The following is a 24,380-nucleotide window of genomic DNA, read 5'->3' on the forward strand; positions in this document are numbered from 1 at the left end:
GCGACTTACTCCCCTGTCTCTCTATAGAGAACACATGCATGCTCAGCCAAGCCACGCGTGTATGGGGGCTGGGGACGGACAGCTCGTTTCAACAATCAAACATCTATGGGCAGCTATAGAATTAAACAGTCAGTTCTAGTGGTGGTTACCTGCTTTATATTGGTCTCTGGTAGGGATGAGTGAACTTGTGGTTTCAAGTTCGGCATACAAGGTTCGGTTTATCAAAGAATTCCATTATGGATTCCACTACCACAGGCTAGAACTCACGGTCCGTGGTAGCGGAATTCCTACCGGAATTCTTAGATAACCCGAACCTTGAAAACACAAGATCGCTCAACACTAGTCTCTGGGCTTTGCTGCTTTTCAAGAAGAAGTCAAGGCGTGGACGGTTGATTTCCATTACAGCACGGACAGATTGAGTATAAAGTACAGACTACTAAATCACTAGTGAGAAAAAAAAGAGAGTACTTGTCATGGACCTACTGATTCAAATCAAGCCTTATTATGAGGTCTCTGCTTATCAAGAGACAGCCTCTTTCAGTGCCACTGCTGACTGTCGTGCGTCAGTCTTATCCCTTGTATAGCCATCCATGCATTGACAGCTTGAGCCCAGTAGGGTGGGAACTGCGTGTACGGATAAGCTCTATCGTCTGGCTCACAGAAGGGGGTCCTGGGAGGGGGACCTCCTCTATGAATGTCCATATTTTTTGAACAGGGGTTGAATTCAGGAGACAATGCCTTTACCTTTGTCACTAAAGTTTCAAGAGTCATCAGTCACTTCAATCTTTGTGGGTTTCTTTTTTTCCTGTAATTTCTTTTTTTTTTTTTTTCTTAAGGCCTCTTTCACACTGGCGTGTGCGCCCCGTTGCCATATTGAGAACCGCATTTGCGGATCCGCAATACACGGGTTCCGTTCCGTGGGCATTCCTCATCACGGATGTGGACCCCTTCACTTGAACTACGGAGTGCTTCCGTGGGGTTTCGACCCGTACTTCCGTTCCGCAAAAAGATAGGACATGTTCTATCTTTTTGCGGAATGGCCGGATCGCGGACCCATTCAAGTGAATAGGTCCGCGATCCGCTGCCCCATGGACTGTGCTTGTGTATTGCGGCCCGCATTTTGCTGGGCACACACGCAACTGGGCACACACGCCAGTGTGAAAGAGGCCTAAAAAAACGCTGTGCCTAGATGTTAGGCTACTTTCACACTTGCGTTGTTAACTCCGGTATGGAGATCCGGCAGAGAGAATCTCAATTTCAGAATTAAACGGATCTGTTTTGATTTTGCACATCAGGATTAATCCGTTTCGTTAGGATGCGGTTGCGTATACGGTAATAAAAACGGATCGTCACTAAATACATTGAAAGTCAATGGGTGACAGATCCGGATTTTTAGGCTCCTAGAAAAACGGATCAGTCACCATTGATTTACATTGTTTTCAATGACAGATCAGTTTTTCTTACCGGACACTAAACCACAGCTTGCAGAGGTTTTGTGTCCGGTCACAACGCAACGCTGCCGGAACGGAAGACAGCCTGATGTATCCTGAATGGATCTCTTTCCATTCAAAATGCACAAGGACTAAACGGAAACTTTTCTATTTCCAGTGTTGAGATCCTCTGCCGAACCTCAATACCGGAAAACAACGCAAGTGTGAAAGTGTCAATAGGGAACAATAAAAAGGCACGACACACAGTGCATTTTTTGTGGCATGGTACAGTGTTTTTTTTATGTGTTTTATCAAAGGCTTCTCTATAGGGTTGGAAAAATGTAAATAAAAATAAAAAAAGCTATCAAAAGTTTTAAGTAATTTCTTAGTTGTATCTGTCTCTGGGAAAGTTGGGTGACAACTGATATGAACTCGACAGAAGTGGATGCTTATGTTTATACACAGTTTTTTTCATGCTGATTCTCCAAATCAGAATAAGGGCTCATGCACACGACCGTATGCATTTTGCGGTCCACAAAAAATACGGATGACATCCATGTGCAATCTGTATTTTGCGGAACGGAACAGCTGGCCCTTCATAGAACAGTACTATCCTTGACCGTAATGCGGACAATAATAGGGCATGTTCTATTTTTTTTGCGGAACGGAAATACGTACATACAGAAAACGAATGCACACAGAGTTACCTTTAGTTTTTTTTCCAGACCTATTGAAGTGAATAGTTCCGCATACGGTCCGCAAAAAAACCAAAACGGAACAGACAGGGAAAGAAAATACGTTCGTGTGCATGAGCCCTAAGTGTGAAAAATGCCTAAAATCTGCCTCCCACTGATTTTAATGAGAATCCATGCTATTATTTATATGAGCGGATTCTGCGTGCAGAAAAAAATAAAATAATAGTACCACGCCCTATCTTGCAGCAAAATTAGCGCCTAAAATTGCCCCTAAAGTGGGCGCCAAAAATGGTGTAAAAAAACATGCATTTTGCAAATCACTTCCAAAATCAGTGTGGAAAATGCCAGTTTTTGGAGGCAGATTCAGTAGCTGAGCTTTCAGCCTCTACTTAAATACCGTGAGAACTTACAAAATCCTATTTTACGGAGCTGAAAACAATCCAACTGAATCCAGTCCAGCGACGGGTTAATAGGTAAAGCAGGTCAATAGCCGGCTGCCCATTACCCTCTGGTCACACTAAAGCCAAAAGCTGCTACTGGGTTAATATGAATGCAACTAAAGCATTTAGTAAAAGGCCTGGACTCTGTACAACAAACTGTTATAAAGCGGACCTCTGCCCTGTGTATAAGTGGCATGAGACCAGTGTGCTCATAAAGGGAGTGTTCCCCTGCCTCATCCTGTCCTCACAGGAGCTATACAGCAGCCAACTGTCAATCACTGCCCAGAGGGGCGGGGGGAGCACTAGGCCGGCTGCCCAGAGGGGCGGGGGGAGCACTAGGCCGGCTGCCCAGAGGGGCGGGGGAGCACTAGGCCGGCTGCCCAGAGGGGCGGGGGGAGCACTAGGCCGGCTGCCCAGAGGGGCGGGGGGAGCACTAGGCCGGCTGCCCAGAGGGGCGGGGGGAGCACTAGGCCGGCTGCCCAGAGGGGCGGGGGGAGCACTAGGCCGGCTGCCCAGAGGGGCGGGGGGAGCACTAGGCCGGCTGCCCAGAGGGGCGGGGGGAGCACTAGGCCGGCTGCCCAGAGGGGCGGGGGGAGCACTAGGCCGGCTGCCCAGAGGGGCGGGGGGAGCACTAGGCCGGCTGCCCAGAGGGGCGGGGGGAGCACTAGGCCGGCTGCCCAGAGGGGCGGGGGGAGCACTAGGCCGGCTGCCCAGAGGGGCGGGGGGAGCACTATGCTGGCTGCTCAGAGGGGCGGAGGGAGCACTATGCTGGCTGCTCAGGAGGGGTGGAGGGAGCACTATGCTGGCTGCTCAGAGGGGTGGAGGGAGCACTATGCTGGCTGCTCAGGAGGGGTGGAGGGAGCACTATGCTGGCCTTACATAGGAGGACGGAATCAAAGAAAAGAATACCACTGGCTCAGGAGCAGCCAATGATTAGCTGAGCGTCCATTTCCTGTGTGTCAAGATGGACCAGGAAGAAAGATACCAGAATGGGAATGGCAGGGAGAGTATCATCACTTCTATTGTTTTTTATGACATTCTGACCCTTTATAAAGAAAAAAAAATATTATTTCATACCCTTTGGCCTCAGCTACACTGCGACTTTTTGTAGCCAATTGGATACTGATGACGTATCCTAAAGATGTGACACTGCACAACCCCTCTCACATGTTAAAGGGGCCTCACTTAAAGGGATTTTCCCAAATTTTTATACTGATTCCCTATCCTCTGGATACTCGGAACCCCCGCCAATCAGCTGTTTGAGAAGGAAGCGGCGCTTGCAGTAGCACTGTGGTCTTCTCTCTGCTTTTCCTAGGCCAGTGACAACACGTTCATCGGTCATAGTCTAGGCGCAGCTCAGCCCCACAGAAGTGAATGTAGCTAAGCGTGATACCAAGCACAGGCGCTATACAGCAGATGATGGTAATCGCACATAAAAAAAAAAAAGTCTATGGTAGGGTAACACTATAAGATATTCATTAGAAACATTAATAAGAATGTAAAACAATGTAAAACAACCCCAAACAGGTTAGGCTGTTAACCCAACAAGTAAAAACGTTATAACTGTTAGACTAACACATATAAAAATCTGTTCGACTGAAGGCTTAAAATACCTTGGACCTAAACTGGTGAAGAGGAAGTGAAGTTTTATTGGTTCATTCATGTGGAACCAAATGTAGTTTTGTAGAAATGAATACCTATAACTTTAGAGGAGGACAGGACAGAACTGTGCAGCAGGCTACGCTCTCGTGTCCTTAACAAAATAGAATAAAACACAATGCCAATGGTAAAATCTCACTCTTCTGGCCTACAGAAAGCAACAAATACCTCCTGATATAGTCCACAGATAACGCGTGACCCAAGCCTTAGGATATATGCACACAGTGCGCATTATGGGGGTCATTTATTAAGACCAGCATTTTAAACGGCGGTCTTAATAACCCCTATAGCTGGGGGTGGATCCGCCAAAGATATGTAGAAGCGCCGGCCTCTACGTAACTTTGGCGCATCTTGCGCCAGTCTAAATGCAAGCACAGATTCCTAGCTGTCCTACATTTAGACCATTTTCTACGCCTAAGACAGGCATAGAAAAATGATGAATGAGACGGCCCGTTCCTGCCACACCTGCTTGTTTAGACCTGGTGTGACCGGGAAAAAGTTGCAGATTGCGGCGCAAATAACCTTCCGTGTGCATTACGCAATCCGTGTCAGAAATACGCCTAATAAAGGTGTATTTCTGGATAATAAATGACCCCCTACGTGCGGATTTTCAGCACAGCGTTTGAAAATCCACAAACTACACTGCCGTGTGAACGGATCCTTAGTAACCCATTTTCAGCAGCTGACTTACCTGTGGTGTGTCTTTTTGCATTGGAGTAGTGATTTTAAATTTCGTCCTTTTACTGCTGAAATTCATATTTAATGAAAATATTGATTCACCATCTACGTCTTCCTGCAGAGGAATAAAAGATAGTCACATGAAATTAGAGGATCTTCATATTCTGCTGCAGTTTTATCTTATAAATGTCAAACTGCAGAGATCCATAAAAAATATCCACAACATGGCTAAGGCCTCTTTCACACTTGCGTTGTCCGGATCCGGCGTGTACTCCACTTGCCGGAATTACACGCCGGATCCGGAAAAACGCAAGTGGACTGAAAGCATTTGAAGACGGATCCGTCTTCAAAATGCTTTCAGTGTTACTATGGCACCCAGGACGCTATTAAAGTCCTGGTTGCCATAGTAGTAGTGGGGAGCGGGCGAGCAGTATACTTACAGTCCGTGCGGCTCCCGGGGCGCTCCAGAGTGACGTCAGAGCGCCCCATGCGCATGGATCATGTGATCCATGCGATCACGTCATCCATGCGCTGTGGGGCGCCCTGACGTCACTCTGGAGCGCCCCGGGAGCCGCACGGATGGTAAGTATGCTGCTCCCCCGCTCCCCGCTACACTTTACCATGGCTGCCAGGACTTTAGCATCCCGGCAGCCATGGTAACCATTGAGAAAAAGCTAAACGTCGCATCCGGCAATGCGCCGAAACGACGTTTAGCTTAAGGCCGGATCCGGATCAATGCCTTTCAATGGGCATTCATTCCGGATCCGGCCTTGCGGCAAGTGTTCCGGATTTTTGGCCGGAGCAAAAAGCGCAGCATGCTGCGCTATTTGCTGCGGCCAAAAAACGTTCCGTTCCGGAACGGAAGACATCCTGATGCATCCTGAAGGAAGGACTGTCCATTCAGAATGCATTAGGATAATCCTGATCAGTATTCTTCCGGCATAGAGCCCCGACGACGGAACTCTATGCCGGAAGACTATAACGCAGGTGTGAAAGAGCCCTAAGGTGGGCTGTAATAAAATAAATGAATGCAGGGCGAGGCAAAAATCTGGACACGCCCTTTTAACTGGTGCAATCTGTAGAACTTCCAGTGGGTGGGAGTATTTATTGGGAGGGAGACTGCATTATTTGGTGGAGGAAATGTTTTTTTGGCCACCATTTTGAATTCATCTCAGGTCTTTCCTATGAGAAGGGGTCATGTGATATATCAGTCTTGGCTAGAATTGAGTCAGAAACGCACTGGAAGCGTCAGTTCTGACCTAATATTAAAGTGAGGTCAAGGTTTCCTAAGGAGCTTTATACAGGGGTGGACTGGGAACTTAACCACTTCAGCCCCGCTAGGTGAAACCCCCTTCATGACCAGAGCACTTTTTACACTTCGGCACTACACTCCTTTCACCGTTTATCGCTCGGTCATGCAACTTACCACCCAAATGAATTTTACCTCCTTTTCTTCTCACTAATGGAGCTTTCATTTGGTGGTATTTTATTGCTGCTGACATTTTAACTTTTTTTTTGTTATTAATCAAAATGTAACGATTTTTTTGCAAAAAAATGACATTTTTCACTTTCAGCTGTAAAATTTTGCAAAAAAAACGACATCCATATATACATTTTTCGCCAAATTTATTGTTCTACATGTCTTTGATAAAAAAAAAAATGTTTGGGCAAAAATAAAATGGTTTGGGTAAAAGTTATAGCATTTACAAACTATGGTACAAAAATGTGAATTTCCGCTTTTTGATACAGCTCTGACTTTCTGAGCACCTGTCATGATTCCTGAGGTTCTACAATACCCAAACAGTAGAAAACCCCCACAAATGACCCCATTTCGGAAAGTAGACACCCTAAGGTATTCGCTGATGGGCATAGTGAGTTCATAGAACTTTTTATTTTTTGTCACAAGTTAGCGGAAAATGATGATTTTTTTTTTTTCTCTTTTTTCCTTACAAAGTCTCATATTCCACTAACTTGCGACAAAAAATAAAAAATTCTAGGAACTCGCCATGCCCCTCACGGAATACCTTGGGGTGTCTTCTTTCCAAAATGGGGTCACTTGTGGCGTAGTTATACTGCCCTGGCAATTTAGGGGCCCATATGTGTGAGAAGTACCTTGCAATCAAAATGTGTAAAAAATGGCCTGCAAAATCTGAAAGGTGCACTTTGGAATGTGTGCCCCTTTGCCCACCTTGGCTGCAAAAAAGTGTCACACATGTGGTATCGCCGTACTCAGGAGAAGTTGGGGAATGTGTTTTGGGGTGTCATTTTACATATACCCATGCTGGGTGAGAGAAATATCTTGGCAAAAGACAACTTTTCCCATTTTTTTATACAAAGTTGGCATTTGACCAAGATATTTTTCTCACCCAGCATGGGTATATGTAAAATGACACCCCAAATCACATTCCCCAACTTCTCCTGAGTACGGCGATACCAGATGTGTCACACTTTTTTGCTGCCAAGGTGGGCAAAGGGGCACATATTCCAAAGTGCACCTTTCGGATTTTGCAGGGCATTTTTTACACATTTTGATTGCAAAGTACTTCTCACACATTTGGGCCCCTAAAATTGCCAGGGCAGTATAACTACGCCACAAGTGACCCCATTTTGGAAAGAAGACACCCCAAGGTATTCCGTGAGGGGCATGGCGAGTTCCTAGAATTTTTTATTTTTTGTCGCAAGTTAGTGGAATATGAGACTTTGCAAGGAAAAAAGAAAAAAAAAGAAAAAATCATCATTTTCTGCTAACTTGTGACAAAAAATAAAAAATTCTAGGAACTCGCCGTGCCCCTCACGGAATACCTTGGGGTGTCTTCTTTCCAAAATAGGGTCACTTGTGGCGTAGTTATACTGCCCTGGCAATTTAGGGGCCCAAATGTGTAAGAAGTACCTTGCAATCAAAATGTGTAAAAAATGGCCTGCGAAATCCGAAAGGTGCACTTTGGAATATGTGCCCCTTTGCCCACCTTGGCTGCAAAAAAGTGTCACACATGTGGTATCGCCGTACTCAGGAGAAGTTGGGCAATGTGTTTTGGGGTGTCATTTTACATATACCCATGCTGGGTGAGAGAAATATCTTGGCAAAAGACAACTTTTCCCATTTTTTTATACAAAGTTGGCATTTGACCAAGATATTTTTCTCACCCAGCATGGGTATATGTAAAATGACACCCCAAAACACATTCCCCAACTTCTCCTGAGTACGGCGATACCAGATGTGTCACACTTTTTTGCAGCCTAGATGCGCAAAGGGGCCCAAATTCCTTTTAGGAGGGCATTTTTAGACATTTGGATCCCAGACTTCTTCTCACACTTTCGGGCCCCTAAAAAGCCAGGGCAGTATAAATACCCCACATGTGACCCCACTTTGGAAAGAAGACACCCCAAGGTATTCAATGAGGGGCATGGCGAGTTCCTAGAATTTTTTATTTTTTGCATAAGTTAGCGGATATTGATTTTTTTTTGTTTTTTTTCTCACAAAGTCTCACTTTCCGCTAACTTAGGACAAAAATTTCAATCTTTCATGGACTCAATATGCCCCTCACGGAATACCTTGGGGTGTCTTCTTTCCGAAATGGGGTCACATGTGGGGTATTTATACTGCCCTGGCTTTTTAGGGGCCCTAAAGCGTGAGAAGAAGTCTGGAATATAAATGTCTAAAAATGTTTACGCATTTGGATTCCGTGAGGGGTATGGTGAGTTCATGGGAGATTTTATTTTTTGACACAAGTTAGTGGAATATGAGACTTAGTAAGAAAAAACAAAAACAAACAAAAAATTTCCGCTAACTTGTGCCAAAAAAAATGTCTGAATGGAGCCTTACCAGGGGGGGGGGGGGGGGGGTGATCAATGACGGGGGGGTGATCAATGACAGGGGGGTGATCACCCATATAGACTCCCTGATCACCCCCCTGTCATTGATCACCCCCCCTGTAAGGCTCCATTCAGACATCCGCATGATTTTTTACGGATCCATGGATACATGTATCGGATCCACAGAACGCATGCGGACGTCTGAATGGAGCCTTACAGGGGGGTTATCAATGACAGGGGGTGATCAGGGTAATCACCCCCCTGTCACTGATCACCCCCCCTGTAAGGCTCCATTCAGACATCCGCATGATTTTTTACGGATCCATGGATACATGTATCGGATCCACAGAACGCATGCGGACGTCTGAATGGAGCCTTACAGGGGGGTTATCAATGACAGGGGGTGATCAGGGTAATCAGGGTGATCACCCCCCTGTCACTGATCACCCCCCCTGTAAGGCTCCATTCAGACATCCGCATGATTTTTTACGGATCCATGGATACATGTATCGGATCCACAGAACGCATGCGGACGTCTGAATGGAGCCTTACAGGGGGGTTATCAATGACAGGGGGTGATCAGGGTAATCACCCCCCTGTCACTGATCACCCCCCCTGTAAGGCTCCATTCAGACATCCGCATGATTTTTTACGGATCCATGGATACATGGATCGGATCCACAAAACGCATGCGGACGTCTGAATGGAGCCTTACAGGGGGGTTATCAATGACAGGGGTGATCAGGGTAATCATCCCCCTGTCACTGATCACCCCCCCTGTAAGGCTCCATTCAGACATCCGCATGATTTTTTACGGATCCATGGATACATGGATCGGATCCACAAAACGCATGCAGACGTCTGAATGGAGCCTTACAGGGGGGTTATCAATGACAGGGGGTGATCAGGGTAATCAGGGTGATCACCCCCTGTCACTGATCACCCCCCCTGTAAGGCTCCATTCAGACATCCGCATGATTTTTTACGGATCCATGGATACATGTATCGGATCCACAGAACGCATGCGGACGTCTGAATGGAGCCTTACAGGGGGGTTATCAATGACAGGGGGTGATCAGGGTAATCACCCCCCTGTCACTGATCACCCCCCCTGTAAGGCTCCATTCAGACATCCGCATGATTTTTTACGGATCCATGGATACATGTATCGGATCCACAGAACGCATGCGGACGTCTGAATGGAGCCTTACAGGGGGGTTATCAATGACAGGGGGTGATCAGGGAGTGTATATGGGTGATCACCCGCCTGTCATTGATCACCCCCTGTAAGGCTCCATTCAGACGTCCGCATGTGTTTTGCAGATCCGATCCATGTATCCATGGATCCGTAAAAATCATGCGGACGTCTGAATGGAGCCTTACAGGGGAGTGATCAATGACAGAGGGGTGATCAGGGAGTGTATATGGGTGATCACCCGCCTGTCATTGATCACCCCCCTGTAAGGCTCCATTCAGACGTCCGTATGCTTTTTGCGGATCCGATCCATGTATCCGTGGATCCGTAAAAATCATACGGACGTCTGAACGGAGCCTGACAGGGGGGTGATCAATGACAGGGGGGTGATCAGGGAGTTTATATGGGGTGATCATGGGTGATCAGGGGTTTCTAAGGGGTTAATAAGTGACGGGGGGGGGGGGGTGTAGTGTAGTGTGGTGTTTGGTGCGACTGTACTGACCTACCTGAGTCCTCTGGTGGTCGATCCTAACAAAAGGGACCACCAGAGGACCAGGTAGGAGGTATATTAGACGCTGTTATGAAAACAGCGTCTAATATACCTGTTAGGGGTTAAAAAATTCGGATCTCCAGCCTGCCAGCGAACGATCGCCGCTGGCAGGCTGGAGATCCACTCGCTTACCTTCCGTTCCTGTGAGCGCGCGCGCCTGTGTGCGCGCGTTCACAGGAAATCTCGCGTCTCGCGAGATGACGCGCCGATGCGTGACTGTGCGCCAGCCTGCCACCTCCGGAACGCACATGTGCGTTAGGCGGTCCGGAGGTGGTTAAAGTGGTCCTAAAAAAAATAAAAATAAAAAAAGTGGCCCCAATTTGTAGGCAGGTCCAAATTTACAGAAGGCGGGGCAACACAAGTAGGCAGGGTCAACAATACCATAGTGCAAAATACCACCCCAGCAGAACCAAATAACACAGTGTAGCACAATATACTGCCCCAAAGCTAGCCCTGTGTTGGCCATCAATAGCTACCATCTCCTGTCCTCCTCCAGTTGTCTATGGGGCAGGGGGCTTAGAAGGTGAGATGCGGCCACAGCACCAAATATTGAGCTGTTCTGTCACAAAGGGTTAACGGTTTTTCTATCTGTGTAACTGGTACTTTCACTTTGTTCCGTCATCTAATAACCCTTATCTCTAAACTACTAAAAAGGTCAAACACTTATTTAACCCACAACTTGCAGGATAACAGGTTGAACTGAATGGACAGTTACCTTATAGCCTTATAAACTGTTACTATGTTACATTCTTATCAGTAAGATAAGGATTGAGCTTTGATACATAAGAGTTTATAAGGCCAGAGAGCAGAGATGAGGAGTCCGTCTGCTCCTCAGATGACGGAAGAGACAGAAAATCCACAGGCAGCTACTACAGCTTCTCAGCTCTGTACACAAAAAAAGGATTCCATATTTTTAATAAAGACTAAATGAAAAAATTATTTTTAGCTCAAAATAAGTACAAATGTGTACATAGCCTTTAAAATTACCCTGGAAAAAAATAAAAAGTGTCCGCATGTTGTAGGAGAGTCCAAATTGACAGAAGGCAGGGTAAGACAAGTCGACAGGGACAACAGAAGTAGGCAGGGCCAGCAATACTGTAGTGCAGCATATAATACTGTCCTATCACCATGCTGAAGACGGTGATACAGTTGAGTTCAGGAAGGGCACCTCCGGCAACCGGCGAGGTACATAAGTATCAGATGCTTTGAGCATTAATTAATGCTGAGATCATCACATCTTTATGTACTTGGCCATCCGCCATGAAGAGGGCCTGGGTGGCCCCTTGGGAATCGGCCCACCAGGAAATTTCCCTGTAGGTCTATGGTCAGTCCGCCTTGGGCTTTATGGCTTCAAGTGGTGGCACATATTGTGTGAAAAATGAAACTGATCCTGCTGTGGTATAATAGAAAATACTGTTGTCAGGTGGAGCCACGACAGACCCCAACTTATTTGTTTACTTTTTTTTTTCTTTTACACTGGAGTTAAGTGGTGATAGGTGGCTTCTCTTCTCAACTAACCCTTTCATGTTTATAAGGAAGTTGGGGAGCTCATATGTCCAATATGAAAATATTTCAAAGGGAACTGTTAAATTTAATGAGGGAACTTGTCAGAATTCCATGGTGGGCAGCAAGGTGGCTCAATTTATTTATTTTTTGCAGCACTGTGGTCCTAGGTTTGTATCCGACCAAGGACAACATATGCATGGAGTTTGGATGTTCTCCGCGTGTTTGCCTGGGTTTCCACCAGGTTCTCCGGTTTCCTCCCACACTCCAAAGACATACGGATAGGGAACTTAGATTGTGAGCCCCATTGGGGACAGCTTGATGCTAATGTCTGTAAAGCGCTGCGGAATATAGTAGCGCTGTATAGTACGTAATATAAATAAACAAAAAATATAGGGCAGGAAGAATCTACCGACAGGTTCATTTCAAGCACCAAACCTAAAGGGCTCTGGTTGATAAAAGTGAACTTTCCCTTTAACTTAAACTCAACTTTGACCTGCAACGACATTAAGAACAAACCTTGTCAGAGTCGTGGTTTATCATTTTGACATCGAGTAGAGATTTGATGGTCTTGGTCAGCTCTTTCTCATTCATCTGAGTGCTGTCTTGCAGTTCCTTATAGGTGACTGATTCACTGTTGTTGAAGGCAAGCAGGACAGCCATTTGGTATGTGGTGACCATTGCTACGTACGGTTTAGACAAGTAGTTCATTTTCACTTCCCCTGTACAAAAAGATATATGTGCATTGAAACCTGACAACTGTGTACATGACTATGCTGTTACATAATTATATATACTGTGCATGTGCAAAACCTTTAGCAGTTCATGGGGGTTCTCTGGGATTATTGATGGCCTTACATCTACAGTTCATCATACAGAATAGTCTGAGGCGCTCATTGCGCAGCTTTCATCCATTAGGCTGGTTTCACACGGGCGTGATGGATTTGATCCGGATGCGTTCAGGGTGCGTTCAGTGAAAATGCTGCGATTTTGGCACTAAAACAAGTCAGTTTTGTCTGCGATTGCGTTTAGTTGTTCAGTTTTTTCCGCGCGGGTGCAATGCGTTTTGATGCGTTTTTCACGCGCGTGATAAAAAACTGAAGGTTTACAAACAACGTCTCTTAGCAACCATCAGTGAAAAACGCATCGCACCCGCACTTGCTTGCGGATGCAATGCGTTTTTCACACAGCCCCATTCACTTCTATGGGGCCTGTCCTGCGTTACAAACGCAGAATATAGAACATGCTGCGATTTCAAAGCATTGCAGAAGTGATGCGTGAAAAAAAACGCTCATGTACACAGCCCCATTAAAATGAAAGGTGCCGGATTTAGTGCGGGTGCTATGCGTTAACGTCACGCATGGCACCCGCACGGAAATCACGCTCGTGTGAAAGGGACCTTAGTTTGGGGCAGAGGAGCAGTACCTGACAGAACCAACATGGTGGACCTACAGAACAACAAACAGCCACCCGCTAAACAAATGAACCATCCATTAAGAAATCTATCCCGTAGTCATTTTATCTTCTACATTCTCCCACCACATCTTACCTGTACACAGATAGTGCAACCACGTCAGCTTTCTGCCACTGAAGTGCTGGTTGTAAAATAATTCAAACTGAAAAAAGCAGAGAAGATTAATACACAGGTGCGCTGTAAGGAAAAAGTCAATAACTAACAGAGAATTCTAAAGTATTTCAACCATAAATAGAAGAATAGCGGTAAAGAGGACCTGTCACCAAAAGCTAAAAAGATATAAAAGTATAAAATTACAGGTTTTATTGAATCTTCTCCTACAAAACTATTTAATCAGTCTGCTCAGCTCCTCCTGCTCTATTACATGGTGCTGTCAGATTTCACTGCAATTTTCACATTGACTACTAGGTCTAATACATTGAGACGTTTTCTACTTTTTTCAGTAGTTATCGCATTATCATCACAGGCAGGATTACAATGACAGCTTATCACAGTTACCTACTCCCTCCTAGACTCTGCACAGAGCATAAACTCTCCCATGAAAGTCAATAGGATCCCCTCCTGTCTATTAGCTCATGTGGCTGTTCTCTTATAACAGGAAGTGAGAAGTTAGAAATAGAAAACACACAAAATAGTGATTTCAGTACTATGCATGTATTACTACAGATAATAGTCCAAGACTTAAAGGAAAATGATCTGTTAAAGGGGTTGCTGTTCAGCTCTAGTTTATTTTATTTTTTCATTTTCTTTTATTTCAACTTCACCCTGTTATACTTGTGGAAAACAACCACACTCACATCAGTAAACATCCAGATGGACGGGGTGACGTGCCCCACTGCAGCCAATGACTGGCCTCAGCGGCATTTCACTGCTGGGTCACATACTGCTTAAAAGGGTTTTCTGATTTATTTTTTTTTTTTACTGATCGGTGGAGGTCAGACACCCCGCCAATCAGCTGTTTTGAGAAGGCAGCGGCGATCCTGTGAGCGTTGGTGCCTTCTCACAGTTTACCCAGCACAGCACCCTCGTGCACAGTGGCTATGCTTGGTATCGTGCTCAGCCCCATTCATTTGAATGGGGCTGAGCTGCTACTAGGCCACGTGAATGATGAACGTGTCGTCTATGGCCTAGAGAAAGTTGAGAGAAGGCTGCCGAGATACTCTGAGCGCCGCTGCCTTCTCAAACAGCTGATCGACTGAGGGTCCCGGATGTCAGATTCCCACCAATCAGATATTGATATCCTATCCAAAGGATATGTAATTGGTAAAAAAAAACGGACTGTATACGGAACCATTCATTTCAACGGGTCCGCCAAAAAAACGGAAGGTACTCCGTATGCCTTCCGTTTCCGTTCAAAGATAGAACATGTCCTATTATTGTCCGTCTAACGGACAGGGATAGTACTGTTCTATCAGGGGCCAGCCACACAGACATCATCTGTATTTTTTGCGGATCAGTTTTTTGCGGACCGCAAAATACTGAAAAAGCCATACCGTCATGTGCTGCAGCGGGGCATGTAACCCCATCCATCTGAAAGTTTCCAGATGGGGACTAGAAGACCAGTGAAAGGAGCTGGAACAGAGTGGCAGGGAACAGGTTAGTATGTCTTTTTCCACAGGTACAGCAGGCTTGGGTTCCATTTAAAAAAAAAAAAAGGAAAAAAAAAAATGCTGGTCGAAAACAAATAATTTATAGAGGACAATACCCAGCACTTACCATCTGAACACTTTTTTCCAGTTCCTGAGGGATGGCAAATGTGGAGGATGGAGCCTGAGTCAATGGCCAAGCACCAGCCTAAAACATACAGAGGCAGGGATTATAAACTTAAAAGTAAATAGTTTTACACTGCATTATACTAGTCAAATCACATGCATGTGTAAGTGCTTCTTCTAGTCATAAAGCCAGTAGTAGTAGTAAAGTAGTACGAGAAATTTTGTGTTACTCATTACAGTAACAATGCCGGGTTTACAGGAGGTAAAATTATTAAAAGGGTCACTGAGTTTTCAAATAAACAAAAAACAAACAAAAAAAAAATAGTCAGAGACATAACAAAAGATTTTGATCGGTGGGAGATCTGAGCGCTGAGACCTCCACCGATTGTTAGAATGAGACAATAGAAGTGTTCATCCTGCTCTCATTAATCGCTGCAGAGGATGGAATCAAGATGGGCCCCTAGTCTTTCTACTCCTGCAGAGAGGAGACAGAGTGCACCATACGTGACCGCTTCTCGCTCCTCTTTCTAGTGATCGTGGGAGTCCCAGCACTCAAATCCTCACGAATCAAAACTTCTGATAGGCCTCTGACAGACCAAAAGTTTTTTGAGAACTCATTGACCCTTTAAACGTACATACCCGTGTCATAAAGTGATAGCATGCTGCTAGGATATGCCATCAGATGGGGAACCCGACCTCCGGGACTATCACCATCTTGAGCAGAAAAGGGCTGCAGTGCTAGTTTTGTGCAGTGGCTCCTTCACAGTAATAAACCAGCCATCCACTAAATGGGGAACTGTGCACAGCAGAATCCCGACAGCTGGGTGGGCCAGGGGGCACCGCTCTGCGGGGAAAACCAGTGAAGGGGCCACAGTGCTGAACCAACGCTGTAGACCCTTCCCAGAGGTTGGAGCCCCACTGATCAAAGTGATGGCATATCCTAGTGATCCAAAATAATATGGTATTTAGGTCTGATGGTGCTAGATGGAGCACGAACAGTGCAATTGTTTGTGATTTTTTTCCCAGTCACATAAAATAGCATTATGAAGGAAGTACAACCTGCCTTCACTCCCATCAATAATTCACCGGTGAGTCACTGCTCTGTGTTCTTGTTCCAGTATGAGGACAGTGACGTAACCAGCAGCTCCGTGCCGTCCAACTCATTCTACACATTATATTCAGCAGGGATAGGGAAAGTCAATATGACATTTGACACTGAAAACAGGTTAGCCCGCAGCGGAGAACTACACGCCTTCATTAGCCATGGTGCAACCAGTCCATCTACATGTGCATGTGTGTCACAAGACACACCAGAACCAATGGTTTCAAATATCTAATAGAAAAGTATCTAATCTGAAAGTAGAAAACTGGCAACCCCAGAAGCACCACTGAGTACAAACGACTAGCTAGTTAGAAGACAGGAAGAAAATCTATAAACCGCACCTCCAAGAGTGAGAAGCGGCTACTTATGGGAAAGGTGATTTACCAACAAGCAACACCTGAAGCAAGGGGTGTGGCATTCACCAAAACACAGACAACAAGATCCACGAGTTGCCAGTCTCGCCGATCTCCTGGTACCTACAACGGGAAAGTCTGTGACACCTGGAACTAACAGTGGTAAAGTGAACATGGTCGAGCTGAAAGGGTAGAGCTTTGCTAAAAAGTAATGGTTTATCTAGTCTGATGTTTTTTGCAAATATCTGATGTCTTATCCGCAAAAAATGTGGGTTCTGAGCTCAGGTGTGGCACCCCAGAAGACAGATGATTTTGCTAGGGTATGTCTGGTCTAGCCAAGGTGGTAGTTCTCAGCAGGGAACCCCTTCCCCATGATGTCCAAATGTCCATCCTGACAAAACCCCCTTACCTTATGCCCCTCTTTTCTCCAAATCACTATTTGCCGTACATTAGAACTTTAGGGAGAAGGATGACAAAGTAAAACAGATTTATGCTTAAAGACCCCCCCCATCCCCTTTATCCCCTGGGACATTTGGACCATAGCAGAAAAATATAACCATAACTAAAGCACTCGTTTACGTACACAGGATGGTCAACACTGAATACATGTAGCAAACCATCAGTAGTGACGAGCATTCAGGAGGTCCTAGACCATACAGAGAAAATTCCCGGTGGGCCAATACACAGGGCCCCACCTGAGCCCTCCTTATGGCCGCCAGACAAGCAAGTAATCATCTGACACTTCCAGAGTTAACTAACCCTGAGGACGTAAAGTACTTATGTACTGGCCAGCAGCTGCCTGTGTCCTCCTGACTCCCGAATTCAACTGTATTGCCATACTGAGGCAACATGGCAGTCATTGATGGCCACCACAGATGGGCAGCTTCTGGGCAGGTATTTTGTGCTGCACTATGGTACTGCTGGACCGGCCTTACTGTGAGGGATATGCCTATCAATTCGGACCTGCCTACAACATAGGGCCACTTATAGATGTGTTTCCGTTTTGAAGGCTATGTACACCTTCGGAGGCATCTTTACTCATTTTGGGCTAAAAATTATTTTTAAGACCAACTGAAGAAAATTTTAAGCTGTTCTGTCACAAAGGGTTAACAGTTTTTTCTAGCTGTGTGACTGCTACTTTCACTTTGTGCCAGTCATCTAATAAACTTCATCTCTAAATTACTAAGAGGTCATAAACACTTATTCTAAGGCTGTGTATACCATTGGGGGCAATTTTTTTTATTATTGGATTGTACTTATTTTGAGCTATAATTTCTTTTTAATTGGTCTTTATTAAAAATATGACGTCCTTTATTCTGCACAGCGCTGAGACGCTCTAGTAGCACCCTTTGGATTTTCTGTCTTTTCAGTCAGACCAGGAGCAGATGAACTCCTTATCTATGACCTTATAAACACTCATTATAGCTCAGTTCTCATCTTACTGATAAGGTTATTAGATGACTGGCACAAAGTGAAAGTACCACAGCTAGAAAAACAGTTTACCCTTTGTGAAAGAACGGCTCAATGTTTTTAATAAAGGCCAATTGAAAAATTTTTTTAATGAGTAACATGCAATCATAAAAAAAATTGCCTCTAAAAGGTGTACACAGCCTTTAAGCCACATTCTTGTCAATAAGATAAGAATTGAGGTATACTGATGTTTATGTCAGATCAGAAAAAGAGACTGAAAAAAGAAAGAAAATCCTAAGGCTGCTACTAGTGCATCTCCGCTCTGTACAGAAAAAAGGGCTCCATATTTTTAATAAAGAAAAATAGATTTTTAGCTCAAAGCTTAAAGTAGACATTTTTTTCCAACCTCTGCTGAGAAGTCCTGAGCAATAGAAGTGCAATGTGTGAACAGGGATTTATGTAGAACATGCCTGCTAATAATAGACAAGAAGAAAAAAAAATGTTCATCAGATGCTTTGTTAGAGGAAGAGTTTCCACAAGCTCTAGTCTGCATCTGATAAGGACAGATGACATTTTCTAGTGAAGTATACGGGTGATGACAGGCCAGCATTGTTCAGGTGGTGACAATGTAGGTTGCAGGTCATTATAGCGGCCAAACTGGTGCTGCAGTTTATCTGCTAATAACCCAGTGACCCGGGTTCAGGAACAGAAACGTGCCGTCAACTGGGGCATCAATACATACATTATGTAAAGTGATACAATGCAAATGCGGAACCAGTGAAGGCCGGATAGGACAAAACCTGGGATGGAACTTTGGTTTTTAGAACAGAAGTGAAGTTCATGGAGGCTTGACTATCTCCTGAACTCTCATAGAAATGAATGGAGCAGCCATGTGCACGTGTGACTAGCCGCTTCGTTCATTTCAGGAGGGAACTACAGGGTACATGGCCTCCGTTCTCATGATCGGTGGGGGTCCCAGAGGTAGGTAGGTAGAATAATTATTTCCTATTCTAAGTATAGGGGGATAACTTCATCTAACCGGAATACCCCTTTAATCACCCTCCCTGATCTCCTGCCGTTGTGACTCCAATGCTTTATGGGTCCCTACTGGTCTTAACTTCCTGGTCCTGCAAATCCCTACTCAGCCACTGGCTGGGGTGGGTCACAGCTGAGGCCAGAGATTTGCTGAGCCGGTATCTCCTACCATTTCCTGTGTGTCGAGCTGGGATCAGGAAATGTACAAAAGAGGGGACCTGTTGAGCACTGGGACGGCAGTGGGGGAGGCTTATCATCAGGGAGGGTGTGTAATACATAATTCTTTTAACCCAGGGATGCTCAACCTGTGGCCCTCTAGCTGTTGTAAAACTACAACTCCCACAATGCCCTTCTGTAGGATGATAGCTGTAGGCTGTCAGGAAATGATGGGAGTTGCAGTTTTGCAACAGCTGGAGGGCCGCAGGTTGAGCATGCCTGTTTTAACCCATTCTGCCAGCTATTATTTTTATTAATTTTTTTATGCATGTTGCTGGAAGACTCCCTTAATTTTCTCTGGACACTGACTATAATTGCTGTCCACGTAGACACCCAGAAACAGAAATATGGAGTGCTGCATTGTCTCCTACTAGTAATTATTTCCTTTATACATAGCGCCAACATATTCCACAGCGCTGTACAGAAATTAGCACTGGTTGTGCCCAATGGGGGCTCACAATCTAGATCCCCTATTAGCAGAGGCATATTGGGAACTCAAAGTGGCCCTGGAAAAAAAGCATAAAAGTGTGCCCATGTTGTAGGTGGGGCCAAAATGGTAGGAGGCAGGACCATGCCAAGTGGGCGGGGTCAGCAAACTATTAGGCGTGGTTCACACAGCATACCTCCCGAAAAGCCAAAGGAGCGATAATAGCAGGAGTGTGCTTGTGCCACGGCAAATTTATTTCCCCTCCGCTCAATGCTCTATATACCCCAGTAGTTATACCCCCTTTCTGCTCCCACCCAGTAGTTATACCCTCTACACAGTAGTTATGCCCTCAGTAATACTAGTCTGTTGTGACTTCTGTCCAGCCGCTGGGTGTCAAATTTGAAATGCCACCGATGGGGGCCAGTGCTGCTGTGTGGAGTAGGAGGACCAGTGAGGGGACTGAACATTATACTTGAGGCACAGTAACACAGGCGTTCAGAAGGAGCAGCCTCTCCATTACCTCCTGCCGCCGCCGCGCTCTTCTGGCTCCACCCCCTCCTCACACATGATGGAATATCACACTGCAGAGAGGAGGGGGGCTGTGTGCTCATGTGGGGAACAAGCTCTGCAAGGTATTGTGCTGTCCCTTTCACCAAAATTATATGTGTGCCAGTGCTCAGGGCCGGCACCACCCATAAGCAAGGTACGCCACTGCGTAGAGCGCACTCTCGCTGGAGGCGCCAGCGCGCGGCGCCGCCTCCTAGCTAACTCATTCACTTCACTTGCCTCTGTGTAATCTCACACAGGCGCAGGCATCATCGAGCGAAGTGCGCATGCACCGTCTTCCAGCGCACCTCGTTCGACGAAGCCTCTGCCAGTGCGCCTGTGCGAGATTACACAGAGGCAAGTGAAGTGAATAAATTAGCTAGGAGGCGGCGCTGGGCGGGGAGGGGATCTGTGGATGACACTTGTGGGGGATCTGTGGATGACACTTGTGGGGGATCTGTGGATGACACTTGTGGGGGATCTGTGGATGACACTTGTGGGGGATCTGTGGATGACACTTGTGGGGGATCTGTGGATGACACTTGTGGGGGATCTGTGGATGACACTTGTGGGGGATCTGTGGATGACACTTGTGGGGGATCTGTGGATGACACTTGTGGGGGATCTGTGGATGACACTTGTGGGGGATCTGTGGATGACACTTGTGGGGGATCTGTGGATGACACTTGTGGGGGATCTGTGGATGACACGGTATGTAGCTGAAGGGAGAAAACGTGGCCTTACCACAATGAAAGGTACAGTCTGTATAAATAGGTGGGCGACAAAAAAGGGGTGGTCAAAGGGCATGGTCAATAAACAGAGTCAAGGGGGGCGGCAAAATTAGCTTTTGCCTATGGTGGCAAAAATCCTTGCTCCAGTCCTGCCATTGCTGCAGTCCAGCACCTGATAACAGCGGTGGTGGTAGCTGGGAGCAGTCCTCTACAACATACATTAAATACTCCAAATGCTTTCTTTGAAAGGAGTTGTCACACAAAAAATATTTAGCATTTTTCACATCAGCACCTGGATCTGAATATTTTTGCAATTGCATATAATAAAAAAATGTTGTATAGCCAGTGAGCTATTCAATAAAATCTATCTGTATAGCGCCACCTGCCTGTTTGCCCTTTTTCTAACTTCTCTGTCCAGCTTAGTGAGGTTGACATACATGCTCAGTTCCATCCTTCAACTGCCACCAGCTGCAGAAGAAATGCCTTGAGTGGGCACAGCCCCTGAACTGCCAACTTGAAATAAATCTAGCAGAGCAATTGCAGCCATGAATGGGGAGATCTCTAAATCCATGTGAGGTACAGGGCCGGTTCTAGATTTGTTAGAAAGAGATTGTCATGCACTATATTACTCATGGGATAACCCCTAAAAGTAATTTAGGCTACAAAAGCGTTGCCAGCTGACAGGTTCAGCAGTCCTACATTTGCAGTCTGCTAGACCTACACCTTCCCAATGAGATATCTGCAGATTGCGGTCTTTGCTTTGGCCTTCAGCAGGAATGCCATGGTCAGATCAGTATCAGAGACGTACATAGGACACAATGGAAGGAGGACTCACCTGTAATACATATATCTGAAAGCTGATGCCCAGATCTACAACTGTGTCTTGATTTCGGATAAAGTTGTTAAACTTATTATTAAGATCCGCGCTCACGCTCATGTCCGTGTACATTCGATGCAGCTTACTGGTGAACTCATACCCACACGCTTGCTGTAACATAGTGTACAAGATTGGTTACACCAAGAACTGACCTCCAATAATCACAGACATCCATCGAGTGACAGATGTTACAATGATACATTCACACATTTTATGGGCTACTTCTAAAGCCTGTATTAGGCTACTTTCACACTAGCGTTCGGGTTTCCGTTCGTGAGCTCCGTTTGAAGGAGCTCACGAGCGGACCCGAACGCAGCCGTCCAGCCCTGATGCAGTCTGAATGGAGGCGGATCCGCTCAGACTGCATCAGTCTGGCGGCGTTCAGCCTCCGCTCCGCTCGCCTCCGCACGGACAGGCGGACAGCTGAACGCTGCTTGCAGCGTTCGGGTGTCCGCCTGGCCGTGCGGATCCGTGCGGATCCGTCCAGACTTTCAATGTAAGTCAATGGGGACGGATCCGTTTGAAGATGCCACAATGTGGCTCAATCTTCAAGCGGATCCGTCCCCCATTGACTTTACATTGAAAGTCTGAACGGATCCGCGCAGGCTACTTTCGCACTTGCGAATTTTTTAAAGTTATTAATGCAGACGGATCCGTACTGAACGGAGCCTCCGTCTGCATTAATATGAGCGGATCCGTTCAGAACGGATCCGCCCGAACGCTAGTGTGAAAGTAGCCTTACACCTGCCGATTTTTGGCAGATAATCGCTAACGGGCAATCGTAGTAACTCTCATTAGAGATCATCTGGCAGTGTAATACTGCCGATTACCCGATAAACGAGTGTTTGCAATCCAAATCTTTTGACAGGTTAAAAAATTATATTTTGCAGGCGGCAGATTGTGGTGTCTAATCGTCCTGCATGGGGACAAGAGATGGCATAGCGATCGCTCCTCCCCATGGTTCGGAGGAGATCACTGCATGTAATAACAGCGGTCTCCTCCGCTAGCGAGCAGGCGATTGCCCTATCGGGCTGTGTAATATAGCCTTAACACAATCTTTATCGTTATCAGAGTATGCTAATCCAAAATGTCTGAATATGTTAAAACAGTGGCATATGTAGAAAAGAGGAGCATACTTTGCATTTCACCTACGACTGAAAGGATTTTGTTACCTCCTACATGTCCTTTTCATGACTCTCGAGCCAGCTGAAAAGCACAAGGACTATAAGTAGCAGCACACTGCCTTATGCACAAGGTAGGTTCCATCTGTTAGAAGCCACCTTGTCGCAGGTAGATGGGCCCGACATATTCTTGATAAAAAAATTTAGATTACACTTACCGGTAATCGGTTTTCTTTGAGCCTATGACAGCACCCCTGGAGAGACCGCCTCCTCAGGACAGGAAACAGGATCCAGAACCGCTTTAAAAGAGGTTTCACCCCCTCTACCCCCAGTCCTTTTTCAAGAACTAAGGAACATAACATTTCAATAAATCTAATCACTTCTACATTCCTTTCTTACTCTTTCCTCTATTTTTTTTATATTTTTTTTTTATCTATTACCTCATAGACCAAAAACTTAATTTGTGTTTTTTTTATTTTTTTATTATTATTAATAATATTAGGGGAAGGGAACTAACTGGGTGCTGTCATAGGCTCAAAGAAAACCGTTTACCGGTAAGTGTAATCTAATTTTTCCCCTTAGTCTATGACGGCACCCCTGGAGATTAGGCGAGAATAATCTAACAGCTTGGAGCACCTTATAGGCCAAAAGCAAGGCCCTCATTAGAAGGCAGCTGAAGTCTATAGTGTCTGAAAAATTAATGTGGGGAACTCAAGGTGGCAGCCCTACAAATCTGCTCTATAGAAGGAGAGGCCCACTCTGACCAAGAAGTGGAGACTGATCCAGTAGTGAGCCCGAACCCTGAGGTCGGAACAACCCCCTTGGAAGAGTAAGCTAAGTAAATAGCTTGTCTAATCCACCTAGCAATGGTCTGAGAAGAAGCAGCAGGGCCCTTCTTCACACCTTGGAATAAAAGCAACAGACGGGAGGAGGACCTCCAAGGCTTATACACCTTCTAACATCTAAACAATGAAATTCTGATTCCCTCTCATTTTTTGGAGAAGCACAGAGGTAAAACTATCTCCTGGGAACGGTGAAAATGCGAAGAGACCTTCGGTAAAAAAGAAGAATCAGGAGAAATCACCACCCGATCATCAAGTAAGGATGGTCAATGGAAAGTGCAGCGATCTCACTAACTCTCCTAGAGCAGGTAATGGCTAAGAGAAACGCAAGTTTAAGGGACAGCATCTTTGGGGAAATCGTACCGATAGGCTCAAAGGGATCTGAAGTCAGAGCTGAAAGCACAAAGTTTAAATCCGAGGGAGAAACCCTTTTTTACAGACTGGGGATAACTTAGATACTGCAGTCACAAACCTATCAACCCAAGGATGATCAGCTAACAAACTCAAACAAGGCACTTAATGCTGAAAGCTGAACTTTTAAAGTGCTAGGTCTAAGCTTTTTTTCTCCATC

At 45.6% G+C, this 24,380-nt stretch overlaps 1 protein-coding gene across 4 annotated transcripts in view; it reads right to left on the reverse strand.

Moving 5' to 3' along the window:
* CUL2 (cullin 2) overlaps positions 1-24,380 on the reverse strand; it is a 141,827-nt gene that overhangs the window by 21,984 nt on the left and 95,463 nt on the right. For all 4 annotated transcript variants that reach the window (XM_044293253.1, XM_044293252.1, XM_044293251.1 and 1 more), the window contains 5 exons: positions 21,805-21,957; positions 15,154-15,231; positions 13,513-13,579; positions 12,483-12,685; positions 4,916-5,017 (listed from right to left, as the gene is read on the reverse strand). In XM_044293253.1, coding sequence (XP_044149188.1) covers positions 4,916-5,017; positions 12,483-12,685; positions 13,513-13,579; positions 15,154-15,231; positions 21,805-21,957 — 603 coding nt within the window. The remainder of the gene's footprint in view (positions 1-4,915; positions 5,018-12,482; positions 12,686-13,512; positions 13,580-15,153; positions 15,232-21,804; positions 21,958-24,380) is intronic.

This window comes from Bufo gargarizans, chromosome 5 (assembly GCF_014858855.1).
Source record: "Bufo gargarizans isolate SCDJY-AF-19 chromosome 5, ASM1485885v1, whole genome shotgun sequence".
Classification (NCBI taxonomy): domain Eukaryota; kingdom Metazoa; phylum Chordata; class Amphibia; order Anura; family Bufonidae; genus Bufo; species Bufo gargarizans.